The sequence below is a fragment of the Lepisosteus oculatus genome, chromosome 22 (assembly GCF_040954835.1).
Source record: "Lepisosteus oculatus isolate fLepOcu1 chromosome 22, fLepOcu1.hap2, whole genome shotgun sequence".
Classification (NCBI taxonomy): domain Eukaryota; kingdom Metazoa; phylum Chordata; class Actinopteri; order Semionotiformes; family Lepisosteidae; genus Lepisosteus; species Lepisosteus oculatus.
This window is the reverse complement of record NC_090717.1, coordinates 13,073,444-13,094,833: the sequence shown is the minus strand read 5'-3', so window position 1 is coordinate 13,094,833 and position 21,390 is coordinate 13,073,444. Positions and strand designations below refer to the sequence as shown.

The 21,390-nt window shown below is 46.2% G+C and overlaps 1 protein-coding gene across 3 annotated transcripts; it reads left to right on the top strand.

Annotated features, from left to right (window-relative positions):
• The first annotated feature begins 841 nt into the window (after positions 1 to 841).
• Positions 842 to 21,072, top strand: LOC102683148 (acyl-CoA dehydrogenase family member 10). 3 transcript variants are annotated; one of them, XM_015366157.2, is made up of 22 exons: positions 842 to 960; positions 1,878 to 1,947; positions 2,798 to 2,992; positions 4,097 to 4,245; positions 4,851 to 5,045; positions 5,416 to 5,574; positions 5,953 to 6,136; positions 6,440 to 6,581; positions 8,307 to 8,375; positions 9,372 to 9,553; positions 10,461 to 10,611; positions 11,210 to 11,355; positions 11,463 to 11,636; positions 11,823 to 12,169; positions 13,072 to 13,212; positions 13,576 to 13,713; positions 14,347 to 14,437; positions 14,901 to 15,059; positions 17,145 to 17,317; positions 18,175 to 18,318; positions 19,004 to 19,081; positions 20,115 to 21,072. In XM_015366157.2, the coding sequence occupies exons 3-22, from the start codon at positions 2,809 to 2,811 to the stop codon at positions 20,247 to 20,249; spliced, it is 3,141 nt and encodes a 1,046-aa protein (XP_015221643.2). In that variant the 5' UTR covers positions 842 to 960; positions 1,878 to 1,947; positions 2,798 to 2,808; the 3' UTR covers positions 20,250 to 21,072. The 3 variants fall into 3 exon arrangements, with proteins under 3 accessions (XP_015221643.2, XP_015221642.2, XP_015221644.2); XM_015366156.2 differs by lacking the exon at positions 1,878 to 1,947 and having other exon boundaries at positions 843 to 960; XM_015366158.2 differs by lacking the exon at positions 1,878 to 1,947 and having other exon boundaries at positions 844 to 960; positions 5,953 to 6,112.
• Positions 21,073 to 21,390: the final 318 nt, after the last annotated feature.

Sequence of the window (21,390 nt, the reverse complement as noted above, 5' to 3'; positions counted from 1 at the left end):
CTTTACCTGCTCCCGTGCAGCCCTCGCGTGCTGACGCAGCTCCCTCCCTGAATGGACACGAATATCATTGAGAACACGAAGAAAAGACGCCTTTACAAAACTGCAATTCTGAGTTAAGCATTCAAGGCACACAACTGTAATTAAAGGCACTATACATCCAGCATCTTTCGCATGCACAGAGGAATTACAGAAATGGTGTGACAATTACATCATGTCCCCCAGTCCCCGAGTGTTGCTCCAGGAAAGCAAAACGTGCTCAAATCTTCTTTTTGCAAAATGTGCACTGACTTTGCTGTCATTGCCAAGCTCAGACGTCAAACACGCCTTTAAGGTCTTTTCTTTATACCAGTCCTTGTAGTATTTTCATAGGTCACCGATATGTTGGTGGCATATCGATCTTTAATTGGTTCTCACCCATAAGTGGTAAGTTGGGTGGCATAGGATTTTGAAGTCATCTTGAAACCTGGTAGGAAGCCAGCGCAGTTCTTCAAATTGAGAGTGAAACTCAAGTGCAGTGCCATCCACTGATAGGGTTACTGCATGGGCTCCACACAGCTGATGGGAGGGGCCGAGAAGCAGGACTGCAGCCTTATCGCAGTCTAAATGAAGGAAATCTGGAGTCATCCAGGTTTTCATGTCAGGGATACAAACAAGGGAGGACAGAAATTTAAATACTTCACAAGGAAACATCCCCCGCGAATCTAAATAAAATACATAAATAAAGCGATACCTTGTTTTTAAAAAAAGTATTCGAAACCCTCGTATTGAAAGCGGAACAGCGAGCTGCACCTAGAGAAGCGTGCAGAAGCGCTCCCTCGTCATGTGACGGGGGTCACGGCCAGCGCTATCCCATAAAGACAGCTGGGGGCATGCATTTCTGCAATTCCAGTTAATCGCCGAGCAAAGTCTGGACATGGGATGTCTATCAACCGCCCTGTAGTGTTACAGTAAACAAGACATGTAAGTGGAGCGTCTGACGTTAGGAAATTAAGCGATGCATGTTTTGACAACTTGGCAAAACGTGTTAAATGAATGTGAATGCAGCACTGAGATCAGGAAGAGAACTCTTGCTTTAACAAGCTACGCTGCTATTTAATATAGATTATACTAAAAAGTCGTTATTCTCTTCTGCTACACCTGTATTACACGTGCTGCAAAACAAAACTAGAAAGCACGCTGTAATATTGTAAATGATTTGTTACTTTAAATTGTTTTAGCCTGACTAACATCGTCTTGTAGACTGAAAATTAACTGCCTAAACCTTTTTGAACTTCGTAACACAATAAATAAAAACATGATAGTGAAATTCTGTCGCGTTTGAAGTGCAGAGTTTAAATCCAACTTTAACACTGAAACGTAGTTTAAGAATACGGCGACGTTTCTGTATTAATAGCAAACTTACTGGACGACTAAGAAGTTATTTGCTTTTTCTGATTCACTAAATAGATCGTGTTGTGACAGTACAACGTATTAACGTTTCACCTATATAGAAAGAACTGAATGTATAAACTGAGCGTTAAATATTTGCTGAATAAGTGTTCGCTGCTGCTTTTTACTCTAAATAGCATTTTAGTTATCCGTTACTTTTTTTGACATGATTCTTGCTCGATACCCCAATCCCTAAAGAATTCGGATCAGTCGTCCGTTTCCTTGCGGGTGATACTTAATGTTGCTTAATGTTGGCGAGTCTTTGTAGTTTAGGAAGTAAGTAAAGACAAGAATATACAGTATTATTTCATTAGGAATACTAAAAAAAACATTTAAGTTTGGGGAATTTTATTAAAGTGTTGTGTGGCTTTCCAGAAATGAAGCAGTATTATTAGTTTAGCAATTGTCTAATATTCCTCTGTGTAAATGTGTTTATGGCTGCTGAGCAGGGTCTGGTGACTCCCTGCCCTCATGACTGTGGCACAGGTGTCTTCCAGGAGTCATCGGTTCTCTGACAAGGTCAGAAGGATGGGTCTGAATTCCTTCCTTTTGTGTTGTGACTGTAGTTCTAGGTGGTGGTGGTGGGGTTTGGGTTTGCTATGAAACCTGACATGCTGGGGGTCTCTGGCACTAGGAGTGAGGATGAACCCTGGAATTAAATCCACCTGGTTTCCTGAAGTAAGATAGGAGGTGGGGAAATCTGTTCCAGAGAGGGGTGAAGCCCAGGTCCTGGAGAACCAGCTTAGCATGTCTGTCAGGCTTATAATTTCTATCTTCCGAGAGCTTCCTTTTGATATGGAAATATGAATACTGTACACCTGTAAAAAAGGAGGAGAGCAGAGAGATGAAGCCAGTTCAGAGATGGGGATTATTAGGAGGCCATAATTGGTTAAGGCCAGGGGGCAATTTGAGAAACACCCTGTGATTTTTAATGACAATGAAGAGACAGGTCCTTGATATTACATCTCATTCAAAGTACAGTACCTTTTTTACAGTATAGTACCGTCATCACTTTACTGGGGCTTTAGGACCCACACAGACCACTGGGTGAGCACCCCTACTGGTCCCACTAACACCTCTTCCAGCAGCAACCTTAGCTTTTCCAGGAGGTCTCCCATCCAGGTACTGACCAGGCTCACACCTGTTGAGCTTCAGTGGGCTGCCAGCTGTGAGTTACTGGGTGCTATTGACTATATTTTCGCAAGTATTCATGAACTGATGCTTTAAGGATGATATAAAACACCTTCTGGTCCAGGGTTGGCTGTATCTGATTTATTCTGAACCTTCTTTGGCTCTCAAATTGGCCCCTATTATATTCCTTTTTATAATGCATATTATATGTAACAATCTCTGTCATCTACTAATGCAGAAAGCCCAGTGATGTGTGCTGCCCGGCTGCTCCGGTGCTCCTCGCCGTTCTTCAGAAGCTTGGAGAAGCTGGGCTCTGTGCAGTGGCCACTCAGACAAGCTTCTGTGAAGGGTGGGGCACATGTCCGGACGTACAAAGCTGTCATTTTCGACATGGGAGGTGTGCTCCTGCCGTCTCCATACAAGAATGCAGCAGGTGGGTGAAGAAAATGCTTTTCGAGGGAAATATTTTTGATTGTAGCGCAAGAAACGCGGATTGCAATTCAAAGAGCTAAGGTTTGCCTCTTGAACTATTTTAGCCAGGCTGCCTCGTACATTTCACATGTTCAATCGCCCACAGAGATCCGAGCAAGACTGCACCTCCTTCAGCGCAAGTTGAGCAGATGTATGAGCTATGGAGGCATCTTGAAACATTTGGATATCCTCTCCCGATAATATTTATAAGGCTCGTAAAATGAGATTAATAGTTTTTCTTTTGAGAACTAACTCCTACTGGTGGCGAAGTGATGTACTGTGTTTGTTCTAACTAGAAAGTCTAGTATTAAATCAAAATAACCTGGCAGCCTAATTGATACAGTATGTGGCCAATACAAAATGTTTCAGTTGATTTAGATCCATAAACCTGCTGGATTGTGGTTGTCCGGTCCCAGGGTTGTCTGCCCCACTGTGTGCCCCTTGATTAGTACTTCAGGCTTTTTACTAAGGCTATATTTTACACAGTTCAGCCCACCTTTGTCTGTCCCTGTTGTTGAGTTTTTAATCTGTCCCAAAAAAGGTTTCTTGGAACAGTCACACAAATTGACTTAGTCCTTGTGACCTTCCCTGTAGCTTACTGAAACCTTTAACTTATCTGAAACGAAACATTTTACACTGTAATGGTGTGACATTCCCTGCCTTCTGCCCTTTGCTTGCCAGAAAAGGCACCAGCTCCCCTGCGACCCTGAACTGGATGAAGCAATTAGAAAATAGATAGATATAAAAGAGGGCAGCATGATGGCGCAGTGATCAAAATTGCTGCCTTGAAGCTCTGGGGCTCTGGGTTCGATTCTCAACCCGGGATGCTGTCTGTGTGGGGTTTGTATGTTCTCACCCGGTTTGTGTGGGTTTCCTCCCACAGTCCAAAGACGTACTAGCAGGTTAGTCAGCTTCTGGGAAAATTGGCCCTGGTGTGAGTGCGACTTTAACTTGGCGTGAAGCTGGATTATTCTGTTATCCAAACATTCGGGTTCTGCTAGGAGAATAAGGCATCCACAAAGTTAGTCCGTTCAGTTTAGCACAGCCTGTCCTTTCTTGTCTCCAGAGCTGGAGCTGCGTCATGCTGTGCCTGTTGGCACTATAGCCCAAGCCATGAGACTGGGAGACAAGAGCAGCGCGTGGAAGAGGTTCATTACAGGAGAGATGAGCGCAGCGGAATTCCCTGATGCTTTTGGAAAAGAGTGTTCAGAGATAGTAAGTGGGAAATGTTTTATATCCTATTAAATGAGATATGAAAGAGCAGCGTAGAGCAGGGGTTAGGGCTCCAGACCCCCTACTGGAAAGCTGAGGATGCTGCAGTTGTACCTTTGAACAAGGTACTTTACCCCCAGATGCTCCAGTGCACCCAGCAGTGCCCCAGTTTCTGAGGGTAACCCTGCAGTGGACTAGTATCCCATCCAGGGCAGAGCAGTGTTCTACTCTAAACGCTATAGAAGCCAGGACAGGCTCAAGCCTGATGATCCGCTGGACTCGGGAATGTGGTGGCCATGCACTCGCTGAAGAGGAGCCTGTCTGGGAAGAGGCTGTAAAGAATAGAAGAAAGTTGCAAATGGGTAAAATTACATTGTCCGGCTCTGAGTTGGTCTTTTAAGTTTTGTAAAGCGCCTAGAGCCCAATTCCTTTATAAATTGATATTTCACTGCATAACCATTGAAATTCTAGTGGAAATTATTGGTACCTCTATCTGTTGACTGTTTGTAATATACAGTACTCAGGACAATCCAAATATTTCTAGCTGATCTAGGTGCAGTAGGTCACCTGCCTCTTCAGCACACATTTTCCTGCCCTCTGTGTCCCAGGCTGGCTGCTCTGTCCCAGTGGACCTCTTCCTTGCTGAGCTCATGACGGGACACATGGCCCAGCAGCTGCCGGCTATGACCGAGGCCATCCAGTGCATCCGGGCCGAGGGCCTGAAGACGGCCGTCCTGAGCAACAACTTCTTCCTGCACGACGGGCAGACCTTCCTCCCTGTGGACCGATCCCAGTTCAGTGTGGTGCGTCTAGCCTTTCCTGTTAAAAACAAAGTCTCCAGTCCCCAAAGCCCCAGGGTTTTCTGTGGCTTCTGCCTTGCTCCTGCTTGTTTGTTTCAATCAATTAATTAATCTGAGCAGAAGCCTTGGGAAACATTTCTTTATTCTCATTGTTTGGATTTGACAGTTTCACAACCCTAGTTCCAAAGACATGAACTCTCTTTCAGACTCAAAGCAAGAAAGAGATGCTAGAAACGTTCCTCACCTGCTTCTGTCATGGGATTCCTGTTTAAAATATTTGGTTTTCCTTCTTTCCTAAGTAGAAGCTCTTCACTAGAAAAGGGGGGAGTGTGGGGTTTGGTCTTGACCGTGTCGGTCCTCCTGTTTCCTGCAGGTTGTGGAGTCCTGTATTGAAGGGATGTGCAAGCCTGACCCCAGGATCTACAGGCTGTGTGCCGAGCGCCTCGGGGTGCTCCCGGAGGAGTCCGTGTTTCTGGATGACGTGGGGCAGAACGTGACGGCGGCGCAGCAGCTGGGCTTCCGCGCGATCAAGGCGAGTGACGGCCTGCAGGGAGCAAGCAGCGGTGCAGAGCTCAGGCAGCAGTGCAGAGCTCGCAGGGTTCAGCCTCTGACTGTTCCCCGATGGGCACCGGTCTCGTTCCCTCGATCAGTGAGCTTCATTCGGCTTCAGCCAAGTTCCCGGTTGCAGAAAAGTCAATAGCTTTAGAAAAATAAGCCAACTGAAGACATTAGTAATAATCATATATATAAAAATAATAATCAGTGTGATTTGAAATGCAGTACAAGTTAAAAAACACAAAGAAACCTAACCGAGTAAAAGCAGCAGTTGAGAAATTGACCCGAGTGCAGAATGAGGATGGGTTTTTTGTTGTCGTGGCGATCAGTGCGTGTGTGTTTTTGTCGCCGCCAGGTTGGAGACCCAGGAGCTGCAATAGGGGAGCTGCAGGGCACGCTGGGTTTCCCCCTGAGCGGGTTTGTCCCCGGCACTCGCGCCGTCAGGCCAGAGATGGCTCTCCCTCTCCAGCAGCTGGGACAGCACCTGCAGGAGGTCTTGTCCCCGGAGTCCCCAGGTGCTCCGACCTTCCTGGCTGGACGTGCGTGTCTGTGTCAGTTCAGGCGTCTGGCCTGTAGTGTGTGTACGTGTGTGTGTCTAGCAGTAGTCTTCTAGCTGACGGGCAGTCCTGAAGAGTTGACACGTGAGTGATGTGTGTATTTTGCATATTAATTGGCGTGACTTTCATTGGAGTGCCCCGATTTCCTCATCTTGGTTTCTGATTGAGAGCCAGGTTAGTGGCGTCACTAGCAGAGCAGTGCGTGTCATGGGGCCCCTGGCGTACTGAGGGAGGCTGCTGTTTCTTCTCTGTCCCCTGATGGCCTGTTGCTCTCGGCTGCTCCAGAGCCACTCGGCGTGCGGCAGTTCAGCCACGGGCAGTCCAACCCCACGTACCTGGTGACCGCGGGGGGGCGGCGCCTGGTCCTGCGGAAGAAGCCCCCGGGCGCTCTCCTGCCCTCTGCACACGCCGTGGAGAGGGAGTTCAGGTGTGTGCTGTTCTGCCCTTCTTTCTGTTGTGCATTCGCCTCGCTGTTCTTCTGAAGGCCGCTTGAATCTGTTTCTGGAATGCACCACAGATAAGGGCCGCAACAGTAATACAGTACGGCAGTGTCTCGAGATTTGTGAGGGTTCGGTGGAGAGAACAGTCATGTAAAGCCACACTCTCAAATAACCATGACCACCACTGTACCACTGTACCTTTGCATGATGTACTACAGTATATGGTGTGTATGGTTACATAATGGTATAGGGTACATAAGTAACCCTTCCTTGTGTAGTGTCAAACAAATGACAAAGTTCAGGTGTCTGTGAAGCAGAAGTCTCTTCATTCATATGCATATGGAAGTCCGGCTTGCAACCACCAGACTTAAAAAAATAAGTAGCTGAAGATGGTCCTTTCTACCTTAAAACACAAAGAGTTACTATGACAAATTATAAGACGGCAACACATGCCAATTAATTATATCAGACTAGACAACAGTTAGTTCTTTTCATGTTCTGGGCGTACAGCCAGCTTACCAAATATATGTCCCTTATCTTACTGTGCAAAGGACAGGCGGCATCTTTATATATATTTGAGCACAAAGCCCTACTTCAAGCCACCAGACTGCATAGTTTGCAAAAAACTACAAAAACAAGAAATGATATTATTATCTCACCTCCCAGGCGTCTCTCTTATCTTCTTCATTCCCTCCTTAGAACCATAGGGTTCTACCAATCAGGTTCTGCCACTAGATAAGAGATGTAGAGACCTTTCCCATGAAATCAGTTTTGACCCCCATGTTCCCTTCAGGGCGTACAGTTAGCCAAAAGCAGCAGCTTTAGTCCACATGTTTTTCTAGCAGGATATTAACAATATGATCATTACGAATAATACCAGACCCACAAATATGTATTGAACCAGAGACCCTCCCATGTTCCTAGCACAGATTGTAGCCATGCACCAATGCCCCAATCATCTGGATTATAATTATGATATATTTTTATTGTTCTTCATCATAAGTTACTGGAAACATTTCTTTATTATGTGATTTACACTTTACCACAGCTACTTCAGTCAGTAGCTGCAAAGCTTCTAACAGTTCAGAGACAAACCCAGCATTCTTAACTGCCCTATTCCTCCATCGCCATCCAAAATTGTGGCATACACCAAATGTGTATACAGTATATAGACATATATGATGAAAAGTATCAAGCATTGGCTTGAAGTTCATAGAAATAACATTGATCAACTAAAAGAAACAGTGGTTATCATGCACATAGTGATCAGCTGAAAATAAATATGAATCCTGCTGTAGGTCCAGTGAATTCTTACACTGTCTCTGTCTGCCTCCCTGATCATGACGCCCCAGTTTTATCAGGACTGTCAGGGAGCCGGTAAAGTCCTCTCCCGCCTGTCACTCCCCACATTGCCGACACAGAACCTGGAGCGTTCATTGCCGTACAGAAACAAGACCAGGAAAAGCATATAGTTCACCACTCACAGCTGTGTGCAAAGTTTACAAGTTTAAGTTTCTACCACACAGAGGTTGTGTCAATTTATTTCCGCTTATTGATTCACTGAAACATACAATTTGACCAGGGGTGCCTAAATGTTTGCAAACAGGGGTATGTTTTATACAGAGAGGGAGACTGAAATGTATTATTTCATGGAGCTCTGATGCCATGCTGCTCCAGTGAGCACAGTGAGACTGCGGTCATGTGTTCTGCAGAGTCCTGAAGGCCCTGAGCAGCGCTGGAGTTCCTGTGCCCAAAGTGATGGCCCTCTGCGAGGACCCCAGGTGATGGCAGCATGCCCCACAGCCCCTTCTGCTACCTGCTAACCTACAGTAACAGCGACCAACCACTCCTGCAGGGAACTAGAAGAAGGCTAGATAGTGCCAACCTTTTATCTTCTTCTGCTGTACAGGACAGATAGGCATTTTCAGTGAGGCGATAATGGCTCCTAGCTCTTATCCAAGGAGTACATCTATTTTCAGAAATATTCCACCAGGATCGGTGAACACCATGTCTTATAGTGTAGTACAGTGTTTTGGTTCCTGCATTATACAGCTAGATCTATCAATTGTAACCTAGACATTTTTGGGGAAAAATATATTTGGTGTATTTTGGACTATATTGCTTGATTTTTCTAATGTGGGTGGTTTATACAGTACAGACAGATGCAAGTCCTTCAGATATGAAATCTGCTTAGTTTCTCTTTCTGGGCACTTTCTCTCTTCATTTCTATGAGGTAAAAAGGGAATCAATCTCTTAATACTTCTGGACTATAAGGGTAGTTTTCCTTTTGTTGTTGATTTTTAAGTCTACGGATGTCCTCATTTATATAATTTCATCTTGTAAGCAATGAAACTGAAATGACAGGAAGGTTAATGTCTGCTTTCTAGCTCATTTTGTCAGAGCACCAGTAAGAGGAGCTGCAGGTACTGATCCAGGTCTTTCCAGCCTTCTTGCAGGGAAATGCAAGGAGACTGTGAAGTAGTAGTGTGATGAGTAAAGAAATCATTTATAAGACAACTGCAGTAAAACCTAAGCATTTAAAGAGTTAATAATTCATTGTAGAGAAATGAACATCAAAACTGACAAATGTGTGCACTTTTATTATAGGTGGCTGTCGGATCAAGAGGTCTTTGTAATTTTGTAAAATGTGTTTGTGTCTAAAACATGTCATCGGGTATCTTTTAATTTAAGTGCTCATCTCTGCAGTCTTAAAACTGCACATTCTAAAAATGTCTATCAACATGCCAAAACCATTCACATCTCCTGTGTTTGTGTAGCGTTATTGGAACTCCATTCTTCCTGATGGAATACTGTCCGGGGAGGATATTCCATGATCCTTCCCTGCCAGGGATGGACAGGCAGGAGAGGAGAGAGGTGTATGAAGCCATGGTCCGAGTCCTCTGTCGGATCCACAGCGTGGACATCAAGGCTGTTGGGCTGGAGGACTATGGGAAATCTGGTAAGAGCAGACTTGGCTCTTTCAGGGATTGTCCCGTTGTTACAAGACCTGGATGGTCCTGCATCTCGCCTCTTGGTTACATGACTTTACAAAATGTGCCTTCATTCCTGGGATGGAATAAGATTCTCTGTTGTAGAACAGAGAATGAAGGAGTAAATGAACTTGGGTTGGCAGTCCATCACAGGGCAGACAAACAGACAGACACTGAAATGAGCTAGGGCTAATTTTCCAACAAGCCAGTACGTCTTGGGACTGAGCACCCTGTGAAAAAACCCCACAAACACGAGAACATACAAACTCCAAACGGACAGCACCCCACGTCTAGAAATGAACCCAGGGATCCAGTGCCATGAGGCAGCGAACCAGTGCCACCTAACTGCTGTATTCGGCTAGTTGGAAACAAATATTACCCTAATACAAATATAACTGGAGCATTAATACTGTATATAATGATCTCACCAGGTCTTAGACTCTAAACAAGGCTAGGCCTTGTCAGGGGAAGGCAGATCTCTAAGGAAAGCTCAGTTGCTGCTAGAAAGTGTTTTTTTTGTGACAGTAGGTGGTGCTCTTCCCTCTGAATCAGAATTTCTGTACCGATATTCTGGTATATTGACAGAGGACACTGTGCTGTAGGTGGTGTTGTACTTCCCACAAGACATTAAACTGATGTTCTGACCGCCTGGTCATTACAGATGCCCTAAAACAGAAAATTGTCTCTTATTTTCTATTATTGTGCAGCGATGGGTGTCACCATGACTGTGGTCCAGTGCGTTAAGGTCAGAAGTCAGAAGGAGCATTGGAATCTCGGATGCTTCAGCTGTTAGAGAGGGGAACTTGGCTAGTGGCTGTACTGTATCTCCCCTGCCCTCGCGCTCTGATGCTCTCTCTGCGTCTCCCTGCCCCTCAGGCAGCTACGTGGCCCGGCAGGTGCAGACCTGGACGAAGCAGTACAGAGCCAGCGAGACACGCCGGATCCCAGCCATGGAGAGGCTGATGGAGTGGCTCCCACGGCACCTGCCCCGCAGTGAGAGGACGGCGGTGGTGCATGGGGACTTCAGGTGCGCCACTCTGCTCCCCGCTGCCCTGCACCTCGCATCCCTGATCCCAGGCGGGAGTGTTCCTTATTAAAAGGGAAAAGCACTTTATTGTTTCCGGGAGGTAGCTTATAGGAGGTGTCTCTTTGTGTTGTGAAGCTAAAGCTATCCAGTGTTGAACGTGAAGAAACATTCTTCCTAAAGGTGCTTTTCTGGTGATAGTTGCTGTTGGGAGACGAAACAGCGCAGGACTAGCTTGCTAAATTAAAAGAAAAAAGCTCAAAAGAAAGTACCAGTACTTTGATAAAATTGTTGCACATATTAATATATACATTGTTAGTTACCAACTGTTCTGGTTTCGGTCGTTGGATATTTCTTTATTTTATGGAAGTTGATTTACATTAAACAGTTCAGCATGACTGACAAAGCAAGGTGTGCATCTCGCTGTTAGGATAAAGAAAACTGACTTGTGTAATATTCTTAAGTAATTCTATATAAGCCTATACCAAAAGGCCTCTGATGGGGGGGGAGAATGTTGGCAGAGATTCGATAAACAGTGTGCAGTACATCTTTTGTAACAAGATGCTAAGACATCCTGTCTTCCCTTCCTTTTCATGTCCAGGTTGGATAACCTGATTTTTCACCCGGAGAAACCGGAGGTCCTGGCTGTCCTGGACTGGGAACTCTCAACGTTGGGGGACCCCATTTCTGATCTGGCTTACAGCTGCCTGGCACACTTTCTGCCTTCTGGTTTCCCAGTTCTCAAGGGTACGTGTCACCGGGGTGGAGTCCGCCTGATCTGGCTCACAACAGATGGGAAGCACGGGGATTTGGGGAAGGCATTGTTACATCCAGAGGTTTGCTGTGCTTTCCAGGGATCAGCCAGTGTGATCTGGCGGAGCTTGGGATCCCCAGCGCGGAGGAGATCTTTTCCCTGTACAGCAGCCACATGGGCCTGGAGCGCCTGGACAGCTGGAACACGTACATGGCCTTCTCCCTCTTCCGAGTGGCCGCCATCCTGCAGGGGGTCTACAAGCGCCACCTCAAAGGTACGGTGAGACCCTCCGGGCCCTCAGGCGCCTGCTCTGGGGGCTGTGCGGGGGAGTTCACACTTCGGAGGGCTTGCCTGGCGCCCATTGCTTGAAAAGGATGGCTTCGGGCTCCCCTGCGACCCTGAATTGGGAGAAGCAAAGGCTGTGAGCTGGGTGGGTAATCGGTTCTGTCTCCCTAAACAGGGCAGGCCAGCTCTGCCGACGCCGCCAGCACGGGGGAACTGGCCGAGCAGATGGCAGAGCTGGCGTGGGATTTCGCCGTGAAGGAGGGCTTCCGCATCTTCAAGTCCGTCCCGGTGGGAAACCCAGGAGCAGGACCCCGCAGGGCCTTCGGCAGCTGCAGCTCCTCTCGTCCCGCCCCAGGCCAGCTAATCATCTCCCCTGAGGGCCTGCCGCCCCCGGTCCAGGAGCTGTATGGCCGCCTGCAGGGCTTCATCAGCGCCCGGATCCTGCCCGTGGAGCAGGAGCTGCGGGACCACCAGGTGTCCGAGAAGAGATGGACCACTCACCCCGTCGTGGAGCAGCTGAAGGTACAGAACTGCGGCCACTGTCGTTAGACCTTCAGGACCGTTTCTTTTTTTTTAAAAAAAAGGCATGTATTTATTTTATTTTAGTCCACCCTATTCTGGAATGGCGTGTTGGGTGTTTGTCACATCTCAGCTTGCAACTACTAATTCGACCCACGTACCCGCAAGTCGCGTGTCTCCTGACTCCTCCCCCTGCGAGTCGCGTGTCTCCTGACTCCTCCCCCTGCGAGTCGCGTGTCTCCTGACTCCTCCCCCTGCGAGTCGCGTGTCTCCTGACTCCTCCCCCTGCGAGTCGCGTGTCTCCTGACCCCGCCTAGGGAAGCCTAGTTAAAGTTGGCCGGCGACCTGGCCCAAACTCGAACCCGTGACGTTGGAGTGGTAGAGCTCAGCCTCTGCTCAGGAGAATGCCTTTCCAATGTGAGCCACAAGGGAGGCCCAGAAACTCGGGACCTTTGCCGTGGACTTAGAAATGATTTATACAGTCTTTATTTCCTTGTTTTCTATTCACTCCGCAGCACTCCTTTTTTATTTCTGCTTGTCAAATAACGGATTGGGGAAAAAAAAGTGTTTGCGTGTGCAGTTGGACACTGGATATGGTGCTGCTATAGTGCAGGTATAGTGCCGTCTGATCTTCTGAGAAAACAATATGGAAAATATTCTTCTCTTCTGTGAGATCACATGGCTCTACACCTGACTACGCCATGACTCTTAATCCCTGGTAATGAAAGCCCCATCCTGCTCAAAACTAAAATAAACTAAAAACAATATTTGATCATATCTGTCTAGATCAAAATTAAAATCCTCGTTGTTGTTGGCGTCGGTGCGTTATTTCCCACGAGTCGGCCGCCGTGTTGAAGGCCCCCGCGGGTGCCGCTGGGCTGTGACGCGTGTGGCTGTGTCTCCAGGAGGCGGCGCGAGCGGCGGGCCTGTGGAACCTCTTCATCCCCCTGGAGCTGGACCCCCTGGCGCAGTTCGGGGTGGGCCTGACCAACCTCCAGTACGCCCACCTGTGCGAGCTGATGGGCCGCTCGCTGTACGCCCCGGAGGTGAGGCCGGCCAGCCCCCCTGGCTTCGCTGTGTCGCAGCTGCTGTTCCTTCCTTCCTCATCTCGCTGTCGTCTTCTACGTCCCTTTCATCCCCGTCCTCCGCTTGAGCGCCACCTCTGAGCAACGCTTGCCGGACGTGGTTAAACGGGGCGCGCGCTGTCGGTGGCCGAGATCCGGCATGCAGGAATGAACTGACGGAGCAGTCGTACACCTGACAAACACGCAGGCTGTGTGTGTACAGGATCGGGTCTTTTAGATGTCACGGCTGGGATATCGGCTCGTAGGCCCGGGGGTGTTACTGGTGGGATCTGCCGAGCGCCTCGCCGGAGGCCTGTGCGTGACCCTGTCCCGGTGTGTGCGCAGGTGTTCAACTGCTCCGCCCCGGACACCGGGAACATGGAGGTGCTCATTCGCTACGGCACGCAGCGACACCAGGAGGAGTGGCTCACGCCCCTGCTGAGTGGGACCATCCGCTCCTGCTTCGCCATGACGGAGCCGCAGGTGAATTATTTCTTCAGGGTTTTTCCTCAGATTGTCTTGTACACGTAAAAGGTTAACCTAGACGTACAGTAGGCTTGTAATGGAGCAGGAGGTTTTTAAGATGTAACACCAGTGATATAGGAATTGAAATCAAAATTGACCTGGTAATCAGTCACAAATGATAAACCTCAGGTGTCAGGAAAAAATCTGATGGGGGGGGGGGGAGAGGAAAGTTTGGCAAACAAAGCATGTTCATTTCTTATTTGCAGATACCCACCGAGTGTTTTGATTTAATCCAGATTTTCATGCCCATTCTAATAAATAACCTCACAGGCTCCTGGACAGAACAGAAATAAGCCTTAATTGCTGCTTGTCTCTCGCATTACTGGTGCTGTATGGTTCAGGATGTACAACCATTGGAATATTTGAAATAATCTGAAATTCCATCCATAACTCCCGTATTGGGCATAAACAAAACAGCATATAAATGCAGTGGATAACGATGTACACTAGGTGAATGTCAGAGAGCTTTAGGCTTCAAATGATTTAATAGAACTACACCTGCATCCTCAAGAGGTTACAACAGGGAAGCACTTTGAAATTCTTTGTTGATGAGCTGTTGATCTTGAGAGCTGTTGCTTTTCTGAATGACAGGTTGCTTCGTCAGATGCCACGAACATTGAAGCGTCAATAATAGAGGACGAGGACTACTACATTCTAAATGGACATAAGTGGTGGACATCAGGTCAGAAATGCTTCCAGTTTCTATATTGCCATAATCCTAGTGCCTCAGTTATAGTTGCTCTGTAGAAATATTTTATTAGGTGATTGAGCTGTGATTCAGTACCATATTTGAAAACAGTTCCTTTACGGTAAAACTAATTTATGTGCACACTTTATTGAATCTTATACTTCCATTTTGATTAATATGAAGAATGAGGAAGTCAATATTGATAAAAAAGACTTTTAGAATACATTTTTTTTGCTTTATGGTGCAGCAGCTATACCAAATTGAGTATTTATTCATCTGACATAATATAATTAAATAAACTATCCTCCCTGAGTTAGTGTTTGAGCTTTGCATCCAATGACACTTAATCCAAATCTGTGCAACATGAGATGATTATTAACTCCTCTAAAACCGTTATTCATTCATCTGCAGATGGCACGTGATGAGCCTTTTTGCTGACCAGTCCTTAATTCCACAGGAGCCTTGAACCCCAGTTGTAAGCTGTGTGTTTTCATGGGAAAGACCGACCCCAGTGCTCCCAAACACAAGCAGCAGTCCATGATCTTGGTTCCCATGGATACTCCTGGAGTGAGGGTTGTGCGCCCTCTCTCGGTCTACGGAGGGGAAGATGCTCCAGGTGGGATATTGGTCTAGCCAGGAATGTACTTGTTTCATAACTATTACAGTGTCTCATCGAGAGTGTAGCCCCACCCTGTGGCCTGTGCCTGCTGGGTTGGGCTCAGGCTCACCGTAATCCGAGAAGGTTAAAGAAGTTCGAGGGAAAAGGACAGGTACTTATTTTGAATGGGAAAACATTAATTAACATTTTGGCCACATGACATAACAGCACAACTTACCAACTGAAAACAAAATTACTGTATGATGCTTATTTCAGCATAAGCTGTCCTGATTCCCACAGATTGTCATAATTTGGAAGTGTTGGTTTTGTATATTTTGCTGAGAATGAACATAAAGCACTTTTGCTTTAATACACAGTCTTCCTTACAGTCACAGTCAGGGACGTTTTTACTTGCACATTACAGAGCTGTTGTACCATTATCAATTGTACTATTAACGATTTACTTTTGTCAGTTACATAATGCATGCTATGTCTTTAAATTTCTCTGAAAAGTTAGTGTTATCTGATAAGAAATCATGTTTTTATCTTTTTTTCCCTTATCTCTAGTGTTTCACAATATAATGCACTGTAACAGAGAGTAGTATGGTACTGATAAACACCGGTATATTTGTGGAAGCTTGATATTATCATGCACATTTAAAAAAAATCATAATTGCAAGTCCTCCCTAACTTATCATCTAGATTCTTTTTCCAGATCAACGGCAGTTTGAATGGACAGCCTCCTTACTGTACAGTGTATGACGGCCCGCCCTGCCAGTCAGGCACAGTGCTTGTTGGCAAATGCTTGGCTACAGTCTGTCTCGGTCACTGCTGATCAGATGAAATGTCCAGATTTAGCTTTAGGGCCATGCTGAATGTACCGTGTGAGCCCTGTCAGCTAATGTCTGCTGTAAGGAGGCACAGATCATGTTTAAACAACATGGGCTGGTGATCATTAATCATCATGCACTGTGCATATCTAAGGCATGCAGATCTGGTCTGGTTTTCATGTTATAGATCAATACCCCTGGTGAATGGAGTCTCTAATTACATGGGAACCTGATTCATTGATATCTCCATCTTTCTCCAAACATTGTACCCCAGAACTCTGTATCTGTTTTACAAGTAGCACTCCAAAACCTGGAATGAACTATTACCTGCGATCAAAGGTAAAACAAAGTCTCACATTGCAAGGCACTTAAAATTGTGAAATAAGATAAGCTCTATTAAAAATTAATCGGGGTTAGAAGTGGAGTTATGGTTAGGTAGTGTGTTAACAGCAATGTTCAAATATATACTGTATTTATATAGCATATGATGAGAATTCATTTAAACCAGAGACACTAATTAACCTAGGCAGCATGTCTTTGGGAGATGGGAGAAAACTGGAGCACCTGGAGATAAAGAGAAAAGTAAAATCCTCAGAGGAAGTACCATGTCGTGCTGCTCCACACAGATGTTTCTCCTAAAAATCAATGGAAGGCAAACTCTGCCTTTTACTTGCTGTATATCACAAACATACCAAATGTCAGTACAGTATGTTAGCTGTGCAAAACTTTACCATTAAAAAATGTTTCCTGTCGCGTTTCGGTAATGCCAAAATCCTTGGTTTTCATTTAAGAGATTCAAAGCATCCAGTATGTTTCTTCACCATGTGAAGTCATAAGAGTGACTAGATGACTGGAAATTGTCTGGGTGATCTGTCTCTTTAGCTGTCAGTGTGGATCCCATGATGGTCATGTGCTGCAAAGTTGCTCAGTTCTAACATGCCTCCCCAGCCTTAGAAATGTAAACTATCATGTTTAGGCTGTTTGAAAGCGATCCGAAGATGTTAATCTGTGAAACTGGCAGTTGTAGCAAGGTGCAGTCCTAGGAAAGGAAGGGACAGTGTCTTTTGTCCTCATCCTCATTTTGAAAAATGTGCTAAAATTTACATGGAGAAAGAAAATCAGTCTTTGAGTCTTTTCAAATATTTTGAGTGTTGTGAAAAATAACCCGTAAAATAAAAAGTCAGCAAACGCGGTGGTTTATAAGGAGGAGTTTGTTTTGCCTCGGTCTTGGAAACGAGGCGATCGTGGTCTGTGCCGTGTGCTGCCCTGACAGGTGGCCACGCGGAGCTGGTGTTCGAGAACGTGCGCGTTCCCCGCTCGAGCCTGCTGCTGGGGCCGGGCCGCGGGTTCGAGATCGCGCAGGGCCGCCTGGGGCCGGGCCGGGTCCATCACTGCATGCGGCTGGTGGGACACGCGGAGCGGGCCCTGGAGCTCATGAAGGAGAGGGTAAGGGCTGGGGCGTCTTCGCTAGCGGCAGCAGGCTAGGCTTTTCGGTGCTCCTGGTTTCATTATGCATCCCACTGATAAATTCTGAGGGCCCACCGGCAACATTTTAGACGTCAACAAATTTTCTCATACATCAGAATTATTTGCAAGAGCACGGCTGGATGAGATCGTCGCTGGCGCCGGGCCAGTGACAGAGTGTTGTAACTGATGACAAATGGCTGCAAGCAGTGATTGATGGGCTGAACAGCCTCCTCTCGTTTGGAACTGCTCTTATTAGGTCCCCAATGTTGCTCAACAGTTCTCATCAGCTGACCCTGTCGTGGATCAGTAGGAACTATGAAAACACAATTTCAGACCTTAGAAGTTTCAGAAGGAGAACCTAAACATGGAGAGTTTAATGGTGGCCATAGAAGCCGTAATGGGGTGCGCACATGTGAGAGAATGTAGTCCACATTTCCCACTTGCCCCTCCTACATACCTGTTCAGTTTTGTTAAAGTGTGCTCTGTCTTCAAGGGAACAGGAAGGCAGACAGTGAAGTGAAGAACAGTGAAGTGTGATATAACTGTTAAGCTTCACAGCCTGCCCCTTGCCCACACACACACCACATCTCAACAGGTACCGGCTGCAGGGCAGGGCAGGGCCTGCACCATGACATCTCGCCCCATCTGTAGTTCGAAAATTCAGACCTTTTTCACTTAACCAGGCAGCTAATGGACTTAGCCTTTGGTATAACTTATAAGACATTACTTTCTCCTGCTACTCATCTAAGAAACATAATGCCTTGTAAATGCAGGACGTTTTCCATTTCATCCGTGTGTACTGCTGTTCTGGGCGGTACTCCTGTTTTTGTTGGTAGGTGAAGACGAGAGTGGCCTTTGGCAAGCCCCTGGCGGAGCAGGGCACCATCCTGGCTGACATCGGCCTGTCTCGCCTGGAGATAGAGCAGGCCAGGCTGCTGGTGCTGAAGACAGCACACCTCATGGACACTGTGGGCAACAAGGTGGGCCAACACTGCAGTAACACTGAGACAGGCCGCTGTGCTTGGGCAAAAGAGATTTTAGTAATAGTTCCAAGCTAATAGGCTAATAATAAAATAAAGCTAAGGATGTAATGGAATATTGTCAAATCTGGGCCCTCTGTTTTTGTTGGGGGGAAATGTATCCATTCCATGGTGCAGTAAATGAAGTGGACAGGCAGTTTCACACCAGGGAAAATTACTTTGGTCATTTTCCTAACTGAGAACAATGTTTGTACTGAACTTAGGCTCTGCCCATCCCATGCAGTGTAGTTGACATGAAATGGAACAATCATTCATTTTAAAAACTCACTTACTGTCTCACTGTTCCTTTCATCAACTGCAAATGACAGCTGACTAATCCACCCACTGTCATTTGGGAATGTTGTAGCATGTTTGTAGCTGAAAGACAAATAGTTTCTTTAGTTTGCCTGCACCATATTATGTAAAAAATGGTGTGATCTTCCCAAAAGTTTAGCTTTTGCACAGGCTTTCAATAATCTAATTCTATTTGGGCTTCTAATTCATTACGATTAGAAACAACAGTACAGCACTTCTCTTTTTCACAGTGAAATTTGTACATTTGTTAGTATATTCTTTAAAAAATGTTTTGCAAAAAGCAGACTGATTTCCCACCCCCCATGAACCTGACCGTTGTCCCCTTGTACAGGTGGCTGCTCCTGAGATTGCCATGATCAAAGCTGTGGTACCCAGCATGGCTCAGAAGGTGATCGACCGGGCCATCCAGGTACAGCACGGCATCGCCATCCAACATCAAAGTCTCATCACTGGGTTGACTGTAGCCTAATGAATCCCAAAGAAACCCATGTCCGTTTCATTTTGTGTGGATCTCATTTTTGACATCCAGGCGCCCTTTGTTGAAGCGTCGTAGTGCTGGCATCAGGCGACATAAACAGCAAGAAAATTGAAAGCTTGTACTCTTAGTAGAAAAATGGAAGAGTATAATGAAGGTCTGTGAAATGGGAATGTTTACTAAAAAGGCAGAAAGGTTCCTAATTCTCTGCAGACGTCAGTAGTTTACAAACTGTATCTGAATCCACATCAAGTATGAATTAGGAAGAGCATTCTGCCAGTCTTCTTTCATCCCTTTGCTTCACGCCGATCATTCCAGAATGGGAGTGTTTGCAAACACTGTAGGATCTGGCTTTCTAGCAGGTAACAGAATGACAACAGAAGCTTGTTCTTTCTGCCCGTCTGTTCACTCCACTCTCCCTGACCTGCCTCTTCTCCTCCTCGTCACGCCCCTCCACGCCTACATTCCTTCCTCTCTAGCGATGCCAAGGAAATTCCACTCACTCACTCGCTCATTAGCCTTTCCTCCTCTTGGCTAAGTGCTGATTACTCCAGCTAACAGGCAATGCTAATAGACATTGTTTGTTGCTCTTGCTAAACAGAAATCCTAGCAATGAGCCCTTGATTGGGTAGAAAATATTTTCTTAATTTTTTTTTCCTTTTAGTACGTGTTTTTGTAGACTATAGTCAACCTTGGCCTTCCAGGAAGTGAAGTGTTAAAGCCGTCGATGAGATGAATGATCTGACGTTTCCCTTAGTCGCTGTTTTTCTTCTTTCGCGGTGGTTGAGAAGACCAGAGGTATTAACAGGTGGTTTAGAATGAGATGCACATACTCTCTCGGCAGAGTGGTTTTTGTTAATTTGGATGTCTCGGCGGTGAGGCAGTCGTCTCCCAGATGCATCAGCGATGTCTGCTGAAGTGAATGAGCCCCGAATTAAACCATTTTGTCTGCTGCTTTGCTCTGCAGGCATTTGGAGCAGCGGGCCTGAGTAACGACTACCCGCTGGCTCTGTTCTTCAGCTGGGCACGGGCCCTGCGCCTGGCAGACGGACCGGATGAAGTCCACCGGGCCACTGTGGCCAAAATGGAACTGAAACGCTGATGCCCTCCCTCCCTCTCTCTCTCTCTCGAAGCTGCACATGTTGTAGTCTCAGCGGGTCCTTGGGAGCCTTTACTGTCTCTGACTTCATCACTGTCTTTCACTGTCTGCACTGGAAGGACACACCTGTCCTCAAGAGCCACAGCCCTGCGGCGCCATCTAATGTAGGACTGAACTGCTTCTTCCAGGGGACCCCAGTCCTGGTCCTGCGTGTTGTCAGGTTTTCCAGGTGTCTTTTAACACAGCAGACCCCCAAAGTGCTGGGAGAGGATTAAACTGGTCAGTCAGACGGTAATGGGCTGAGGACAGGAGTGTCAGACACTAGTCTTGTACTGTTGAACCAGGGATCAGAAAAGCACATTCACTCCCCAAGAAAACAATTGTTCCAATTAAGCTGAGACTGTCCCCTTTGGAACCAGGGTTGGACGCCACATATTTATAAGAATCAGTCATCATAAAGAGATTATTGATGTTTGATTCTTAGAGTTCCTAGTTCCACATTCTTGTAAAAAAAAAAGTTTCTATGCATAATAAAAATATATTTTGTTTTTTGCTAATGCGGTTTGAAAATAATGAATGTGACAAATGTTTATACTTGTTTTGTATAGGCTGCCTTTTCAATTTGTTATTCGCTACACTATCCCATTTCACAGAATGTAGTATTTTACACATTTTAATGCTTATTTAACCTGACATTATTTTTAGGGTGGGGAAAAATGCTATTTGTTAAGATGTTTGTGTATTTGTTTTTATAGGTGTGCAACAGTTCCGACTTGATCCAAAAATGCTGTATTGACTTACAAATAAAGACAGAAAATGAACCACAGAGCTTGACATTCCAACTCGTTATTTCAACTGTTTCTAAACGACTAAATAAGGACACGGAAAATACATGATTTTATTATCCCAACAGCCGTCTACAGCTGAAACTACAGCGAGGTGTTATCCGTTGCAAATACGGTGACGCCAGGCATACACCTCGTACAGAGACTACAAACTCTGTTTTAAGCACAGAGTTAGGTCATGGCTTCAGAAAATAGGAGATGGCTCGGTCAATTTCACGGCGGGTTATGCGCTTTGCAGATAAAGCGCAACACGACCCCCCAGCCGGCCCAGAGCTGGCGACTCTCCCCTCTGCTCCGGT

What these genes read in the sequence shown, in the direction of transcription:
- LOC102683148 (XM_015366157.2), top strand. Translation starts at nt 2,809, where the DNA reads ATGTGTGCTGCCCGGCTGCTCCGGTGCTCCTCGCCGTTCTTCAGAAGC. An exon ending in TGGTTTCCCAGTTCTCAAGG is followed by an intron (nt 11,356 to 11,462) that starts GTACGTGTCACC and finishes TGTGCTTTCCAG; the next exon opens with GGATCAGCCAGTGTGATCTG. An exon ending in CCGTCGTGGAGCAGCTGAAG is followed by an intron (nt 12,170 to 13,071) that starts GTACAGAACTGC and finishes CTGTGTCTCCAG; the next exon opens with GAGGCGGCGCGAGCGGCGGG.